This window comes from Pelmatolapia mariae, linkage group LG22 (assembly GCF_036321145.2).
Source record: "Pelmatolapia mariae isolate MD_Pm_ZW linkage group LG22, Pm_UMD_F_2, whole genome shotgun sequence".
Taxonomy (NCBI): Eukaryota; Metazoa; Chordata; class Actinopteri; order Cichliformes; family Cichlidae; genus Pelmatolapia; species Pelmatolapia mariae.
Window position 1 is genome coordinate 3,253,274 of NC_086245.2, and position 19,373 is coordinate 3,272,646.

The 19,373-nt window shown below is 40.4% G+C and overlaps 1 protein-coding gene across 1 annotated transcript in view; it reads right to left on the minus strand.

Annotated features, from left to right (window-relative positions):
- Window positions 1–6,750: 6,750 nt before the first annotated feature.
- enpp2l (ectonucleotide pyrophosphatase/phosphodiesterase 2-like) overlaps window positions 6,751–19,373 on the minus strand; it is a 45,341-nt gene continuing 32,718 nt past the window's right edge. The window contains exon 25 of the mRNA XM_063465587.1: window positions 6,751–9,043. Within this exon, the coding sequence (XP_063321657.1) occupies window positions 8,873–9,043 (171 nt within the window). The 3' untranslated portion in view covers window positions 6,751–8,872. The remainder of the gene's footprint in view (window positions 9,044–19,373) is intronic.

Here is a 19,373-nt window from a genome sequence, read left to right on the forward strand (position 1 = left end):
AAAGATGTTTGTAATGACTCACTGACTCACATTTCGCCGCCAGTTTTATCAAAGCTGTCGGGAAGGCCTTGATTTGTGTGTGTCACTAAAAACCTTGAGGTTGGAGCTGTGGCAAAGCTTGATAAGGTCTCATTATGAACTACTGAAAGATCAAGACCTTTGAACTAGGCTGTTTTTTTAAAACTGGCAGTGTAATAAAGTAATGGTATACTTATTGCCACTTTAAAGACTTGTGGTACGTAGAGTGAGAAGGAGGGTCCAAGTGCAGACACGGAACTGAGTTTAAACAACAAGCGAGTCGTTTATTTGCAAAGCAAATGGGGCGTAAACGAATTTAAAACCCAGACTGGGAAAACTAGACTACGATAACTGTGACAAAATGGACATGAACATGATTCAGGGCAGGAGCAGGCCAGAAACTATGAGGGCAAAACATGAACATGAAATATGAGCTTGACCTGACATGGTGGGAGGAAAACAGACGACCTGACAAAGACTGAATGAAAACACACAAACTTAATGCACACAGGAAACACATGGAGAAACAGCTGGCTCAAATAATCATGATCATAATCATGACTAAGCACAATGAAAATAGACACAAGGCTTTCAAAATAAAACAGGAAACATAGACAGACATGAACTGGGACAAGCAAGCTTGACACAAGAGACGGAGGAGAGCGACACAAGGGGAACCTACGTAGATGAGGAAGCAAAGAAAAAACCATTAACAAGACTAAAACTCAACCAAGACAAAATAATAATGCTACTAGAATTTAACTTTATTCCATAAGTAGTGCTGTCAGCGTTAATCTCGTTAAAATGCCGTTAACACCATAACTGCATTAACGCGGCAAATCTCTGTTAGCGAGTTAACTACTCATAAGTAACAATATACAGAATGACTCAACTCTACCCGTAACTTAAGAATAGCACATGACTTTAACATAATAGGAAATCATAAGAAATCAACAATTCAAAATAACACAAAACACTGGGTCACCGCCGCTAACACAGTTAACAGAGAAGCATTCATTAATGGCAGGACTTCTTTGAGCAGTCTTGTAGGAATGGAGTCTAAAAGAAACATTGATTGTTTCGAGGAAGTAATTACTGAAGTTAACTCAGAAAGGATTCATTATTTGAATTTTGTTTTAAAATTTAGAGACTTACAATTGATCAGGAAAAATAAACATTAAATTATACAGACCAGTATCTCTTTATAAATTCAATTTCTTGCGGGTTAAAGTGGATTTTCCGATCTCACTGCAGAAAAAAAAGACCCACACTGACTGTTAAAGGACTACTTTTTCATTCTCTTCCATTCAGTGGTACACGTACCTGAGCGCACACAAACCTTGAAACTTTTATTTTTTGTGAAGTAATTTTCACAAAGTAAACATGTTCAATCCGAACATTGTCATATAGGATTTCTTCCCATTTCTAATAGTGCTTAACCTTTGCCTTTTAAGGCCTTTAACCTCCTAGGACCTGCCGTCCACATATGTGGACATCACATTTTGTGTTATATAGACCAAAATACTCAATTTTGCTCTACATGGGCCTGATATCCACTTACGAGGACATTATACTGCTACTGTTCTATCAAATTTTTAAATGAATATCCTCATTTGTGGCTCTCATTTTTCTTAAAAACAAAAATAAGGTAAAAAAAAAATCTGGAAATTCTTTGTTTTTACATTCATCGGGCCCCAATATGCCCAAATATCCAAGAGAAATTAAAAATGCATGTCGTGGAAGAGTTCGGGTCTTAGGAGGTTAAAATAAAAACAAAGCTCTTTCATTGAAATCTAAAACCAGTTCAACTAGTGACAAAAGAACACACGAGGCTTCTGCAGAAAGGTCAAATATAATGACACGCATTACCATTAAAATTATCTCAAAGGAAAAGGAAATTCTTTCACGCAGTCTTGCTTTAACAATATTCTTCTTTTGTGGTGCCAGACGTCTCAGGTCATTATAATTCCCGGAGCAGAAATTTCATTTAGATTTTTTAATTTAATTTTCAGTGTGAAACAAAAGTGTTGGTGCCAACTTCTGACATCCATTAGAGCACTCTTTGAAAAAAATAAAAACCTATAAATGACTTTATTTTTTACCACTGCTCTACTCTATCCAAGGAGAGCCAGGATATTACAGAAAAGGAGTCAACCTAACTGAGAGGCATTTCTACATAAGTGTGCCTGATTATAAATCACTCATAAAACTATGGTGCAGTGTGATAACTGGACTCGGCTGATGTCCAGAGGGGGTTTTATATGCGTCATCTCTCTTGGTTACAGTGTAGAGAAACATGAAGATCAGTAGAATAACCTTATCTGTAGGGAGAAATAAACACAGACTGAAGCATAAAAATGCTCCCACCCATAGAAGAAGGTGTAATTTGTAATTTCCAACAAATAATATTATATATATTATAATCATAAATATAAAGAATATTACAGATTAAATATGTATGACTTACGTTTGACTCTAACTGTAACAGGTCATCAGCCTTGACTGAGCAGAAGCTAGGCTGTTCCCTGCAGAGGATGTTCAAAAGGTTGGAACTATTTCAGTGTGTTCTGTGCTTTAAATGGAGGAGTACGGGGCAGCGGTCATTTCCTGTTTCGTTCTGTGGTGCATTATGAGAAATCTCAGTTTCTCGCTAAACGTTCTCCTGTGACTGGCGAGCAGGTCATGGAGTGGGTGGGTGTTATCCTGCATTGTTCTTATCTTGGATAACATCCCCTCCGACACCACCCTAAGGGAGTCCAGCTTCAACTTACTCACTTTTGTGAGATTTGCTATCGTATTCGCTTTAAGTAGCATTATTGCTGGAGAAATGTTAAATATTAGCTCATATTTCATATTTAAGTGGGACTGACTCGTGTTACCACTTGAATATTGTCATGGTCTGGGTCATGCAACCCAGTGTTTGGAGTTTCACTGTATTTTGTTATTCATTTATATTCTAGCTTAGCTTATCCAGTTATTTCTGTTATGCCTAGGTAGCTGTTATTGTTCTTTGTTTAGTAGATTCCCGTTGTGTTTTCACTGTGTTTTGGTCTCCCTTAGCCTTCATGTTGTCATGTCTGTCATGTTTCGGCTGTGTGCAGGCAGGAATTGGACCCAAACGCAAACTCACTAGAAACAGGATTGAACTCAAAATGGCAGCTTTCATTGCTGAACAAAGAACATCTACAAAACCTAAACTGAGAAGAATCTAACAAAACACACACAGGGAGACGCAGGGGGCAACACACAGCATGAGGGAGATTGCAACACTGACACAGAGAAACACAGGGCTTAAATACACTGGGAAATAACGAGGGGAATGAGAAACAGAAGGGGAGCACAGCTGGGAGAAATCAGAACTAACGAGACAAGGAAGCAAAGTAGGATACACTCACATGAGACAGACCTTCAAAGTAAAACAGGAAGTAGCACAGATGCAGACTTGACTAGGGGAGACGGAGCAACTAAGAAACACAGAGAACAACAACAAAGAGACACAGAGGGCAGCTACTAAATACTCAGAAAACTAAACAGAATACAAGAAAACCAAACTAAGACACTAGACTACAGAATAAACTGGGGCGACAAAGAGAACTAAGATCATAATACAAAAACTCTGAGACTCAAGAAACTCAACACTGGGTCTCCGACCCAGGACTGTGACAATGTCTGTGTCATCATGTTTGATTTTGAAAGAGTCTGGTGTTCTTTGTTTATTGTATTTAGTTTCACCCTCCCTGTCCCGTCATCTGGTTCATGTGTGTCAGCTGTGTCCTCTTGTGTCTCCACTTCTTCTGATCAGCTCATTTGAGTATTTAATTCCTCTGTCTCCCTTGTTCATTGTTGCGTCATCTGTGTATCTTCCCCTCATGTTATGTCTGGTTTCAGGTGTGCTGGTCATGTTCATGTTGCTCATTCATGTATTTGTTTTATAGTTATTTCATTTTCCAGCACAGACTCATCATAGTCACCCATTCATAGCCTTCCTAGTTGTCTTAGTTAAGTCTCAGTTTCTAGTTTAGTTTTTGCCTCTGTGCTTTCTGCTTTGTTTGCCACCTTTAATCAGCCAAAATAAAGGCTCGCTTTTTGTTTCAAGTTCAGTGCTGTCTCCTCGTCTGTGTCCGCACCTGGAGGAGCTGGAGGAGGTGGCTGGGGAGAGGGAGGTCTGGGCTTCTCTGCTTAGTCAGTCTCAGCTGACTGCAGGTTTCCCCAAACCTTATAAACAGTAGATCTGCATAATGACTGAAACCAGCCCACTGAAGGAACAATGGGATGGGAGGTCGTCCAGATAAACAGAATCAATCAGGTGGCATAACAGCTCTCAAATGTAAGGATACTCTTTATAAACAGGAGTATCCTTTGTGTGCTCGATGCCAAAGATTCTGGCTTTATCATGCAGGCTTAAGCTTGCCTCGTAAATGCTGCTACTACTTTGGATGGTTTTTAGCACAGTATGAAAGTCTTATGCAACATCTTTGGTTTAAATTTCCACAAATGATAATGAATATTATAACTTGTGTAACATGTGCCTGAAATTTTACAGTGTGGTAAGGAAAAAATAAATATCAGTATAACTTCATCAAACTTGCTCTTTGACCACACAAAGTATCTGTTAATCTAAGCGACAGCGTGAGTTTGTCGATTACTGTCATTAGTAGCAGAGGCGATACTGCGAGTTTTACTGCTTACTTTTGCCAGAAGTTACTCAGAATTTTCCAATATTAAGTAATCCATCAAAACTATTATTCATCCATTTTCTTCCGCTGAATGAATTCAGGGTCAGGGTGACTGGAGCAGAAGGCAGGGTACACCCCAGACAGGTCACCATCTGTTGCAGGGTTAATACAGAGAGACAGAGAACAATCCACTTTCACACCCACAGGAAACTTAGAATCACTAATTAACTCAAGCCCACTAACTACATGTCTTTCTACTGTGGAAGGAAGCCAGAGTAGCAGAAAGAACCTTCACATACTCAGAGAGAGCACACTCATCACAGAGCGGCCTCGGCCAGATGGTGGATTCAAAGCCAGGACTTCTTTGAATGTTTTAGCAACAGTGTTAACATCGTTGCCAAAACATGGTTCCCGGCGTGATTTGTGATACCGCAAACACTATATTTTCTACCACGAATTATTCAACCTCACTTCAAACTTGAAATTGACCTCACATTCACAAGTAAGGAACATAGAGCCTAGCCTTCAGCTGGGGTTACTGCAGATGCATAGACACACCTAGTGTGATCTAAATGATGTAAGTCATGATTATGCAGCTTATGTAACCTGTGAAAAATTCCCCCTTCTAGCAGAAAACAAGACTGTCATTCTGCTAAGAAAAACATACCACTGAGCCACTTAAGCAAAGAGTGAAAGAAGCTGTGTGCCAATTATGTGCCAACCATGAGCCAAACACCCACACCGCCAATTATTATAAAAACAAATACCCAGTCATGCAATAAAATGTAAGAAATGTAAAGTAAATACAATCATATTAATAGCATTTGACTGAGGCTAGTGCAGAACTCACCGTGACAAGAGACACAAAGTTCTTCTTGACATTCAAGCATTCCTGAGTCTAATCAAAGTGCCTGCGCGGCCTTGGTGTAACTGCAGATGGGAAGCTGGATGTAAACCCTTGTCTCTGTTGTAAGAGGTACACACTTTGTACACCAACCCTGACAACCTCAAACTGATTCTATGGTTAATGGAGCTACAAGTTATTCCCTTCACCAGCCTAACTGAGGAGTTCAAGGTCATCAGAACCAGGGAGGTGCTACTTTTTTGGAGCCTCAGCAGACACTGGAGTTTCCTCTGCAGGTGTTGCTGTGAAGACTGAACAGAAGTGGCAGGCTTTGGAGGCTTTTGAGTGAGCACATATTTTGAGTTGCTCCCCTAAAGCCCTGGTAGAGGGGAGAAATATATGACACCACTGAGGTCTTGAACACAGTAGCTGATGCGATCTCTACAGGGAACCAACAGGCCAAACGCCAGATTTACCAGATACTGATTTAAACCTCTGAACTAGCTGAAGACCTGTACAGGCTTTACAGGCTTGTTGACCTTTGAACTCACAATCCCCCTAGGAGGACCATTTTGAGGATACCCATGAGCTAAAGGTGGCAAAATATCAGCAGCTTGTAGAATTCTGACGGGTGGAGGGTCTGCTATGAACCCTTGAGATGGGCTACAGGAGGTTCCTGGGTCAGTCTCCGCAGCACACACTTACAGTTGTTGGCATCAGAGGGTTGCAGGAGTGGAAAGCTTCCAGATGGCTGTGGATCAAGAAAAGGGAACCGTGGTGTAGTGCACTGCTTAGACACAAGCTGGGGCCCGGTCACCTCCAGCTGAGTCACCCAGGTGAAAGAACGCCAGAGAACCCTGGGCTCTTCATTGATAATGTGACCCAGCTCCTCACCTGCGCAGGTGATGTTTCTTTAAACTTAGTTGTATAGCAAAATCATTTAGGGGACAAAGGTGCATGTAAAACATACTCTGTGAGGGCATACTGACTGGCTGTCCTGCTCATCACAACAGGTAACATGAAGCATGAGCAATAAATTCAAAGGAAATCTGTTTTGCAAAATAAAGTTGAAGTTGAGCCATCACAGAAACCTTGATGCTTTCTTAAGATCAAAACGTTTTTTTTCAGGTTTTCAGGAGTCACCATCTGCCAGTCCAGTGGTTGCAGAAGACAACGCAATAAGAAACAACTCAGTTAGTGAACATTTCCACTACTCTACAGATTTTATTTGAAAGACTACAAGAATAAACATGGCTTCATACACATCTTGACAGGTCTATTAACTGACTTTTTATTGATCATTTTACTTATTACCATGACTATGGCTAAGCAGTCATGAGTAGTTAGGTATGGTAACAATGGGCTAATGTTACAAAATGCCAAACGTGAAAAAATGCAGGTTCTGACTTATCAGTGTAGAAATAAAGGCGTGGAAGCAAAGTTGAATTTGAATAAAGAGATAACATCAGTGTTGCCTCTCCACCGTTTAAACAGAACTAAAGGACACTTCCATGTTTTATAGGTTAGGTCTCATTTTAAGCTATCATGTTGTAACTCAGCTGGTTCAAAATCAAAGTGAAGGTCAAACGATATTCATTTTAATTTGTGTTTTCAGTATCTCGGCTATACTACACTGTATTGCAGAGAAACATGGTTTTACAACAGCCTCTTTGCACACCTAATGTCTGCATTCAGTTTGCAAAGTAGTAATCATTTGGACTGAGATGAATGCATTAGAGTTATGAGTTTATAGCTTTCCCATTCCCCTTTTCCCCATTTAGTTCATTTCTCTTTTAAATGTTCTTAAAGAGGTGGTGACATTAAGTTCTTGTTTTTAAACTGGACATGTTCCAAACCACACTCCTTTGTTGTGATTGTGAGTACACTGTTAGAGCGGGAAAAGCAAGAAAACAAGACTGGAATTGGCATGCTGTCCTTGTGCTGGCATGGGCTCCCTGCAGGTACTCCGGTTTCCTCCCAAAGGTGTGAATGTGAATGCATGTCTCAGATGTTAGAGCTGTGGAGGATTGGAAACCTATATTGGGTGTACCCCACCTTTCACCCAATGATTGCTTGGTTTCAGCTTCAGCTGCCCAAGACACTGAACAGAATCAGAGAAGCGATGGCTAGCAGGATGGACGAGAGCCAAAGTTATTATAAATATGATAAATTGTATAAAAATTCACACCTTTTGGCAGAGTTAGCTAAAGAGATAACAAGCAGGTGCTTATGAAATCACCACGACAGCTTTTCACTGTATGTGCAGGACTATGGTAGGTGAGGCCTGTTGGATTCACTATCACACAAGTGTTAGTTAAATCATCATGGAATCTAAACTAAACACCAGCAAATTTGTACATTTTAGCCTTTAAACTCTTAACATCCGCTAGGTCACCATCAAGTGGTTTAGGGACAAAGGGATAAAGTTGGGTTTTGTAAAAAAGAAGTGTTACATTTTCAGAAATTAAAAGATAAGAAAATATGTGTTCACTTTTTTTCCATTTGGGAAAACTCTGCCCATAATCATAGTCTTATAGTTAGTGGCACAGGCAGTATAAAACAGGGAAGTACTTTTGGAAAAGTTAAGCCAGTGCAGACATGCCTTAAAGCTGCATTCTGTTTGAAGACCAGCTGAAGGCCAAGAGTTCTGGACCTATAGAAGTCTGTCTTAATCTTGATCAACTTTTTGATGAGTTTACAGACTCAGTGACTAATTTGGGGGTATGTTGAAATTTTAAAAGTTTGTGATTCCACCTGTTATACTGGCTGCGGTGAACAGGTTCAACTACAAGATTAAAAGATTAAAGCCTGATTGATATGTTCTCATTTTTCTTGTAATTTTTTAACCACTTTGATCTTATTTGCGTGTTATTTTCTTACAGTTTGCAATGAAAAATTCTCACTGTGTCAGTTCACAGTGATCATGTTCCGTGATGGAAGACCACCAAGAATTGATTTTTCTAAATGACTAAACACATTTAACTTTAAATATTAAATCTCATAGCATGCAGTGCATATACCAGTAGAAATGTGAAGGAGAAATCAGTTTTCACTGGCGTGGTTCTTGATGTGTGCGTTACAATGCGTACTGTACCTGCCCTGCATCTTTCCTGTGATAGCTTATTCCTAAACAGATTTCGTAGCTAGGGTTGAATATTCCTGTCATAAAAAAACATTCTTGTAATTTTCAAATATGTGTTCCCTTTCCAAGCACTTCTTGGGCGGTTCTTCAGCAGTGGAACAGCATTATGTTGTCTTTCCAAAGAGCATGCAATAAAAATGCAGAAATTTTACAAAGGGTTACATCCTATATGATCATCTCTGTCTCTGGCTCCTACTCATCCCTCTCAAAGGTCTCCAGGTAGGTTTTGAGAATTAGGGTGTTGGTGTATGTGAGGTTTGTGGATCTGTAGAGGTCCAGGCCCGTAAGGATCTCCACATCTCGTACTCGGGCTGTATGGAGCTTCAGCATGTCCTCGACCCACTGCGATTCATCCTCAGCGCTCTGCAGAAACAAAGGCATCAAGCTGTTATTCAGCAGCAGATACCATCATCAACTTGTGCATTCATTTTTTTTCTAATATTTTCCACAATAATTGAAAACATTTCATCCCACAAGTTGTGCAATTGCAGTGTGACTTTTTCAAGTGATTCACTGTCTGACTAACAGTAAAGAAGAACGATGTCTTTGTGAATGTCTCTTGTTTCCTGTTTTACTTAATCTTGTTAAAATGACATTAACGCCATAAATGCATTAACACGGCAAATCTAAATTAGCCGTGGATCACCCCATGCGTGGGGCTGGACGGGGTCAATGCGTTAGTGCGGTTAGCTCATTAACACGTTGACGCCATCCATTTTAATGAGATTAACGCTGACAGCACTAGTTTCTAGTTTCTGGTTTCATTCTCTTGTATTCAGTGTAGAATTTTTCCAGCAAATAAAGCCGCTGTTTTAAGTCTACTTTTCCATGTTCTGAGTCCTGCGTTTGGGTCCTCATCCCGCTTGCCACACAGGGAAACATGAGACGAAGTTATTTCTAGGATCTGAAATATTTGTAGAGAAATATCTAACATAACCTCTGCACACTGCAAGGGTTGCACACTTTCAGTTTGTGCAACCCTTGTCAACCTTTGACCCTGTACTTTATTTAGTTTACATTTCATCCCTTTTCCTTTTTTCTGTTTTTCTGGTTAAGGCCTCTGTGAACTGGGTGGATCCGCCTTTTTTGGGGGGCTTGCTGAAGTTTCACATAGCTAAAAAAAAACAAATATCCCCATGCTGTATCTCTGCCTCTGTATATATTAATGTTGTGAAATTTTACCAGCCAGAATGTAGATTAAATATTACACATGCTCCAACAAGCTACAAAGAGAGTCCATAAACCTTACTCATATCAAACAGCAAAAATGCCAGTCCAGCTATTTATGTGGGCTGCTTTGGTGTTAGCAATATGTAAAACTATGAAAACTCATTGTTGAATATCCAAGGTGAAGAAAAAACCCTCTTTAGCAGAGAAGTACACTTTAAAAACTTCTAAACATTTAGAGCCCATTGAGTTGTTTTCTCTAAATTTATGTTTCAGTAATTTGAAACTAAAGCTAGATTGTGTTGGTTCTGCATGATACCATTTTACCAAGATTGAAGATTATGTGAGATTATGTGAAATCCCTAAAACAAGTTAAAATACTGACCACATAACTATGCTTCAAAGCCAGCACACCATTGTTCATGGGAGAACAGAAACACATGTCAGCACTTGCCCTGCTAACAGAGTTTGGTTTACTTATTGCTATTTTGTTGACTCACTTTCAGTACTTTGCAGAATTAACAGGAATTTCAATATCAAGCAATAAAAAAAATTTCAAACAGCTTTTCATGCTTCCTCAAAGGAAACTGACAATTTTAGCGATATGACACATGACACAGAGCTGCTCACTGATCCCAATATTGCAGTTATTATGCATGACTTTAGAGCTGGTGAATGTGACTTTCCTTAGAGCTAGATTGTGACACCAGTAATGCTAAACCTCTGAATCACCAGCTGTCTAGAAATAACATGTTTTAAGCTTCTAATCTGAGAGTGACTCATAATTTTTTAATATCAATATTTGCTCACGGCCTGAGTTGTCAGTTCCTGTAAAGTTTATAGTCAAAATGCCAGTTACCTGAAATTATACAAGGTCTTCATGTTTTTGTTGTTGTTTTTATATCTTAATTATCTCTTGTGAGGTAGCAGCATTATGTAGGTATTGGATTTAGGAGAAATCCAGTATTGCAAAGTTTCATATTGTTTCCCTTCTGAATCCACATTTACTTAGTTTTGCAGATGAAATATTGGCTCTGTACTCTGAGCCTTTACCAGCCTTATTTGCTACAGCCTCCAAGATTAACCCACAGCTCATAGACACAGATGACATGCTGGTGAACACAGTAGAACATCAAGTGGCTAACAGACCAGATATGTTTACAGAGTTGATCTAACACACAAATTGTCATTTGGCTTCAGCGGCCCGCTTTTCTGGGTTATGGCATTAGACAGGTCTGACACTCCCAACCTTTAGCTTTAAAAGTGCAAGTTACTGTTGTAGTAGGGTACTTTATACGCCAAACTACAATCTTTTACAAACTGTACACCCTGGCGTGAGAATGAATTTACTTCAAAAATTGTTCTGGTTCAATAAACGGTGGTTCTGCTGCTTAACATGGAGTTAAAAAGCAATCCAGAAGCTTTCAGTACCAAACATGTTGTCTCCTGTCCACAGGACAAGCGTACTTAAAACTTGCTGGAAGTAATTTCTAACTATTTCTAACCATTTTGGACAGTTCAAGATCGTTCTTGTGTTCACAAAATAATATACAAAACATCAACAATGGAATCAAACCAGCAACCTCTAACCACTACACTTTGTTGATGATAACATTGACAACAAAATGCAAGATGCATCAACTGATGGAAATAATGTGAAATTTAGATTGTATAATGCCACTGCTGGGAGTATGACTAATGCCATATCAGCGATCTTTCGGAAAAACAGATCAACGGCATTAGCATTGATGACTACTATTGACAACATTTCATTGCAACAGACAAAAATAAATATACAATAGGGGTATTTGTTGACTTTAAAAAAAGCTTTTGATACGCTGCAACATTTTATTTTGATTTCTAAGCTGAATACTTACGGGGTGAGAGGAATCGCTTTGAGTTTTCTAGTTATCTAGAAAATAGGTCCCAGTATGTGCATTATTTAGGCAATTCATCTGAAAGACTCAAAATTGAATGTGGGGTTCCTCAAGGTTCTGTTGTGGGACCAAAACTTTTTAATTGATATATAAATGATATTTGCGATGTGTCCAAAATGTTAAATTTTGTTTTGTTTGCAGATGACACAAATTTTTATTGTGCTGTGGACAAATTGAAAGAATTGGCTGAATTAATGGTTTCCGAAATGGAAAATCTAAAAAAAAAATAAAATGGTTTGATGTAAACAAATTCTTTGAACTTGACAAAAAACGAAATTTATGATTTTTGGAAAGCGTGTAAAAGAGGATGAAGTAAGTCTGTCCATTGATGGAGTTCCAATTGAGAGAGTTACTGAACTCCGTTTTTTGGGGGTAGTATTGGATGATAAATTAACATGGAAATCTTATATTGAACATGTTAGAAAAAAAGATGGTTAAAAATATTTATATTTTGGGTAATGTCAGAGATATACTAGATTATAAGGCAATGCGTATTTTATATTTCTCACTAATTTTCCCCTATCTCAGTTATTGTGCTGAGGTGTGGGGGAATACATATGCGACTTATATAAAACTTTTATACTTGTTACAGAAGAAAGTGGTACGAATGGTTCATAATGTTAAATATAGAAAACAAACAAATCTGTTTATAAAATCGAAATTGTTGAAATTTGAAGACTTTGTGAAATTACAGACATTATTAATCATGTGCAAGGCAAGAAATAATACATTACCTCTTAAGTTACAAAGTTTGTTTGTATTGTGTTCAGGAAGTGGGGACAGTAGAAGGAAGTTTTACTTTAAGCATCAGTTTGCGAGGACCACACAAAGGCAAATGTGTCCGACAGTTAAAGGTATAAGAATATGGAATTCTCTTCAAGATAATCTCAAGGGTTGTACAAATATGGACCGTTTTAAAATGTGTTACATACTTAAAACGATAAATCAACATGAAGAACATGAAAGTAATTTGGGCTAAATGTGGAAGGAACATTTTTGGTAGGGTGTCTGATGTAGGGAGGAGAGGTAAGTGACGGAAGTGACGGACAAGGTAAGCGACTCATGTTGTAACTGACGTCAGACGCCGGAGATTTTGGCGGAAAATTAAAGCGAATGGTAGTTTAGATTTGAATAAATTCCTTTAAGCTTCAGTATAACCAAATACACTTATCAATTGTCTTATAACTAACAACATTTGTCTAAATAATCTCCAACACCCTGGAGAACAACGGGGAGAGTTTAGAGGCTCTCCAAGATTACATTGATCAGTACTTCCAGGATCTCGTGATGAAGAAGGCTCAGAGTGCAGCTTCCCCGGCCAAACCTGACACGCCGTCGTCGAAAAGACTTCGCCCGGCAGATTCCCCCGGCACAACATCGCCAGCCGGCAAAGATATTGTCGACATACTGGAGTCAATCGACCAACGACTGTCCAGTTTCGATGCAAGGCTGTCCTTGGTGGAGATTCTTCACCGGGAATTTAAATCCTTGCGAGAGTCCCTGGAGTTCAGCCAGCAGCAGGTGGAAACGCTCGCTGCTGAAAATGCCACGCTAAGGGAGTCGGTGAAATGTCTCACAGACAATGTTACTCAGCTAAATAGAGAAAATAAAAAAATAAAAGAAACAGTTATTGATCTACAAGCTCGTAGCATGCGTGATAATCTGGTATTTTCTGGTATTCCAGAAGCCGCTGGAGAGGACGCGGAGACCACGGTAAAAAGCTTCATCAAAACCCACCTGAAGCTGCCCGAGGACACGGTGAAGAACATCGTCTTTGATAGGGTGCATCGCCTCGGCCCCATTCGGGCTGCGGCCGGGAGACCACGTCCTATCGTGGCCAAATTCGGCCACTACAAACAAAAGGAACAGGTGAAAAGCCGCGGCAGGGAATTAAAAGGAACGGACTTCAGCGTGAACGACCAGTTCCCCAAAGAGATCCTGGAACGACGCAGGGTCCTCTTCCCAATCCGACGCAGCTTTATCCAGAAGGGCTCCCGCGCTGTCATCGCTGTGGACCGGCTGTACGTGGACGGACAGCTTCACCGCGACCCCGACATCACTCCGTGGCTGTATTAACTTCACACCAGATAAGAATCCGCTACACCCTTTCCCCACCCACTCACACTAACTTGCATTAACATCTGTTTAACTTACTAGTATCAAATCACATCTTAGGTGTGATTTCATAGCAGAATTAACACCGTCACTCTCCGTCAATGGTTTGATTGGAATGTTTCCGGATTTTTTTTTTTCCTTCTCGTTTTTTGTTCTCTTTTTTCCCCCTCTTGTTTTTATGCTGCTCACCCTTGTCCTTGGTTTCTTTCTTTCTTTTTTCTTTCTTTCACTGCTTCGATCACCTGCTTCCACACTCATCCACAAACAACATCCTTTATTTGGACACATACGCACAGCACGATCACGCACAGCCATGCGCTCAACGGCAGCACATTTACATCAGACAGCGCACACAGTCGTATAGGATACACACACTTAAACCAAGCGTACTCATATTAGTAAATATGCACACACATAGTCAGACTCAGGGAGCATCTCACCACACATTTTTTCTCTTTCCCCCTCTTTTTATTTACGAACAAGTGATGTATTCTCTCCACCTGTCTAAGCGACACACACAGCGCACACCGCTAGTTATACACAGACATCTATGGGTGCACTAAGATTCGTTACATGGAATGTAAATGGAGCTGGCTCCAGAGAAAAGAGGTTAAAAATATTTAACCAACTCAAAAAACTACAGGCAGATGTTGTCCTTTTACAAGAGACCCACAGACCTCTTAGAGGTTCGAATGAACTTAAAACACCTGAGTTTCCTAATGTGTTCTCAGCTTGTTATAATTCTAGACAAAGGGGAGTAGCAATTTTAATCCATAAAAAAATTAATTTCACAGTACTCGATACAGTTATAGATCCAGAGGGCAGATTCTTAATCATTAAACTATCTATACTTGATAAAAAGCTATGTATTGTAAGTGTATATGGTCCAAATGTTGATGATCCCTCATTCTTTCACGGTTTTTTCAGTGCACTCTCCGAACACTTAGATGGCACACTTGTTCTTGGAGGCGACCTCAACCTTGGACTAAATGAAGAAATGGATAGGCTCAATACAGCAGGAACTCAGCGTAATTGGCAGTCCATAAATATAATCAAACAGTATATGAGCGACTTTGGTCTTTGCGATGCATGGCGCTCCCTTCACCCCACCAGTAAGGAATATACTTTTTTCTCACATGTCCATCACTCCTACTCTCGTCTGGATTATTTTTTGGTCAGCAGCTCACTGCTGAGGGACATTTCAGACACTGAGATTCGCCCTATAGCTGTCAGCGATCATGCTCCTGTATCTTTAACACTAATGCACAAGAATAATACTACGCCTAGTAAAAACTGGAGATTTAATACATCACTGCTTAAAGATGAAGACTTTATTAAATATTTTAAAAAAGAGTGGACTTCATATTTAGACTTTAATGACACTCCCGGAACATCAGCTTCTGTTCTATGGGAAGCAGGGAAAGCTGTGATGAGAGGTAAAATAATTTCTTTCTCATCACATAAAAAGAAAAAAGAAAACAAAAATATCCAGGAATTGGAAAAAACCATCAAATCACTAGAAGAAGCCTATGCGTCCGACCAAGATCAGGAAACATTGAACAAAATACGCAAAACAAAACTAGAATTAAATGAGATAATTGATAAAAAAACAAAATTCTTAGTACAAAGACTACGCTTACAAAATTATGAACATGGTAATAAATCCGGTCAATTTCTAGCAAACCAGCTAAAAATAAATAAAGAAAAAACAACTCTATGTGCTGTTCAAGACTCATCTGGGAATACAGTATATGACCCGAAACAAATAAACAACATCTTCAGGGATTTCTATAAAACGTTGTATTCACCACAAATAAACCCATCTAAAAAGGAAATTGATCAGTTTTTAGACAACATAACTCTCCCAAAATTATTAGACTCTCAAGCAATGGCATTGGATTCGCCACTGACACCAGGTGAACTCCAGGAAGCCCTGATAAGTATGCCCAATAATAAGGCTCCAGGTCCAGACGGCTTTCCTGCAGAATTCTACAAAGAATTCTGGACGATTTTAGCCCCAATTTTTTACAGAACGCTGTTGGAAATCAAAGAAAATGGCAGACTCCCATCAAATATGAATTCTGCAAACATTAATCTCCTGCTAAAACCAGGCAAAGACCCTGTATATCCCTCAAGCTATCGTCCAATATCCCTTATAAATGTAGACCTTAAAATAATCTGCAAAGCTCTCTCGAAGAGACTAGAGAAAATAACCCCCCTCTTAATTCATCCTGACCAAACTGGTTTCATAAAAGGTAGGCACTCATCAACAAATACACGTAGATTACTTAATTTGATAGACTACTCATACAGTAAAAACCTTGAAACTACAATATTTTCTTTAGATGCAGAAAAAGCGTTTGACAGAGTTAACTGGAAATTTCTATTTGCAACTTTACACAAATTTGGTTTTGGATCTTCTTTCATCAGCTGGTTAAAAATATTATATAATTCCCCAACAGCTTGTGTCAGAACAAATGACCAGACATCCTCCAGCTTCTGTCTCCTGAGGGGCACCAGGCAGGGATGCCCACTCTCCCCTTCACTGTTTGCAATTTTTATTGAACCACTAGCAGCAGCAATTAGACAGAATTCAGTAATTAAGGGCATAAAATGCAAGAACGTGGAACATAAAATCAGCCTTTATGCGGATGATGTGCTACTCTTTCTCCAAAATTCACAAACCAATATCTCTGGGGTGATTGAATTGATAAACTCTTTTGCAAGAATATCAGATTACTCAATTAACTGGTCAAAATCTACAGTCCTTCCGATTAATTGCTCCTTCCATAATTCCTCTTCTACTCCACTGCAATCGGGAAATATAAAATATTTAGGTATTAATGTTTCTCCCAAGCTTGCAGATCTAACTAAATTAAACTATATCCCACTTTTAAAGAAAGTAGAAGGCGATCTGGCTAGGTGGAAATGTCTACCCATATCACTCATGGGATTGGTTGCCGCTATAAAAATGATGGTCTTACCAAAAATAAATTATTTATTCTCAATGATCCCAACTAAACCGCCACAAGATTGGTTCAGATCTCTAGATTCATATATGTCCAAATTCCTTTGGAAAAATAAGCCCCCACGTATAAGCTTAAAAACACTACAAAAGACCAAGGATAAAGGAGGATTAGAACTACCTAACTTTCAGCACTACTTCTTAGCCAACAGGCTCCAATTTATCTCAGGATGGCTAAAACATACCCTCTTAGATGAACCTTGGCTAGATGTAGAACAAGCACTTTGCAATAATCTAGAGATTTCAGATCTACCATTTATCAGCTCAAACATTCAACGACATGAATGCTTCAAAAGCGTCAACATTAGCTCCTCTCTGACAGCATGGTGGGAGTTTCTGAAGTTGACAGAGTCTTCATTAATCCCATGCAAACGTACACCTATCTGGAACAACCCTGACATATTACAAAACAATAATATGATAAACTTTTCAGATTGGAGTGGTAAAGGAATCAAATATTTAGAACATATACTAGAAGGAACAGAATTTATTTCATTTGACAGACTAGTTACACAATATGGGATCAACAAGAAAAGATTTTTAGAATATCAACAAATTAAATCCATAGTAAAAAAGAAATTTAAACCGGGTCAAGTTGAACTACAAACACCACCAAGTGTGGTTCAATTTCTTACTCTTAAAACCCCCAAATTACTATCCAAAATATACAGAATGCTTTCTAAAATAGATGAATCAATATCACTTCCTATTGCAAAATGGGAAGCGGATTTATCAGTTAACTTAGACCAAAACTTCTGGTCTCAGATTTGCTTAAAAACCTTTCATCTAATTAGAAATCCCAGTCTTCAATTAATTCAATACAAAATACTACATAGAGTGCACTATACAGGTCATCGGATGTTCAAGATGGGCTTTACGTCTACCAACAACTGCTCACACTGCCAAACCAATTCACTGGACAATTATATCCACGCTCTTTGGTTCTGTCCACCAGTTCAGAAGTTTTGGCGTGAGATATGTGAAGACTTATCGAAGTGTCTGAAATGTAACATTCCAACTTCTCCTTTAGTGTGTTTGTTGGGCAGCTTAGATAATGTCACTTCAGAAAAGAATATAGCCCACATGGTTTTCACTGCCCTATGCATAGCCAAGAAAACAGTCCTCATGAACTGGAAAAATAAAAATAATCTTAATTCTAACCAGTATAGAAATTATCTATTAGATTACATTAGTCTTGATACAGCCTCTGCCACCACATCAGATCAATTGCTCTGGGCTCCTTTGATCAGCTCCATCACCTAGTGGGGGTGGGGGGTCATAGTTTGGTCCCACCTTTACTGTTGTGATTGGTGTGGGGGTAGGGACAGGCTTAGGGCGTCGGGGGGTTCCCCAGGAGCATCTTCCTTGGGGGGCTCAACCCGGGGTAGCGGTCATGGCCAATTAAGGGCTCTGTTGGCTCTTAGGTGACGGTTTCCTCGTGGCTGCGTGCAGCGGGGCTAGGGGAGGGTCTGTGCTGACGGACGTGGGTTACTGACCTGGTAGCCTGGCTGCCCCTGGGTGGGTCCGGGACGGGCGTGAGGTTCTGGGGGCGCTCCGTCTCTGGGCTGGGGCCCTGGCCGGGCCTCGGGGGCTCGGGTCCTGGTTGGTGTGTTGCTGGGGTTGTGGGCGGGTGGGTATATGGGGGCCCAGTCCTGGCGCAGGGCGCCGCCAGTGCATCGAGCCACCTGGGGGACTCTTCAACTGGTGGGGGAGGTTGTCACATCTTGCAGGAGCTTTCCTCTCCTCAGGAATTCTCTCTGCAGGAGGGGGAGATATAGGAGAGGTGGAGGAAGATCTCAGCCTGGGCGTCTATTGTCTTGTGTAGTCTGGAAGATGAGTGGATGATGGGGTGGGTGCAGTTTTCTCTGTAGTGGGGTCGGGTGGGCTGTCCCGGGCTCTGTGGGGCCGGGCGGCGCTGCTGCACTGGGCCCCCTTTCCCTGGCGGGTTGCAGAGCATGGGGGTGCCTACTGGGGTCAGCGGGGGAGCTGGCCCCAGGGAGGGGTCACTTGCCCCTCCCTTTCTTCCCTCCCCATCTCCAGCTGCCTCCCTCTTCCCGCTCTTAGACATTCACATTACTCACACTCTCATAACACATACATATAGGATCTTGGGGGTGGGCTCACAACACGGACTCCAAATTACCATCAGGGTGTACACCTCACCCCTGGCGTCGTTGCCCACCTCTCAATTTTAAATACACGTAGACATTGAGGGCTATCAGGAGGGGCTATGCGCTTACCTGCTGCTCTCTGGCAGGTAGCTCCATGCCCTCCTGGGTTTTAATTGCACCTTAGAACACATATACATCAACACTACATATGAGCGGGTAGAGGGAGGTTTGGAGTCTTCTCACACCCCCGGTCTCTGCGGCCTGCTGGAGCGGGGGGGCTAGGAGGAGGAGTTGGCCGTCCGACTGGGGTCTGGTGTGTGGGGCCTCCCTGCTGCTGC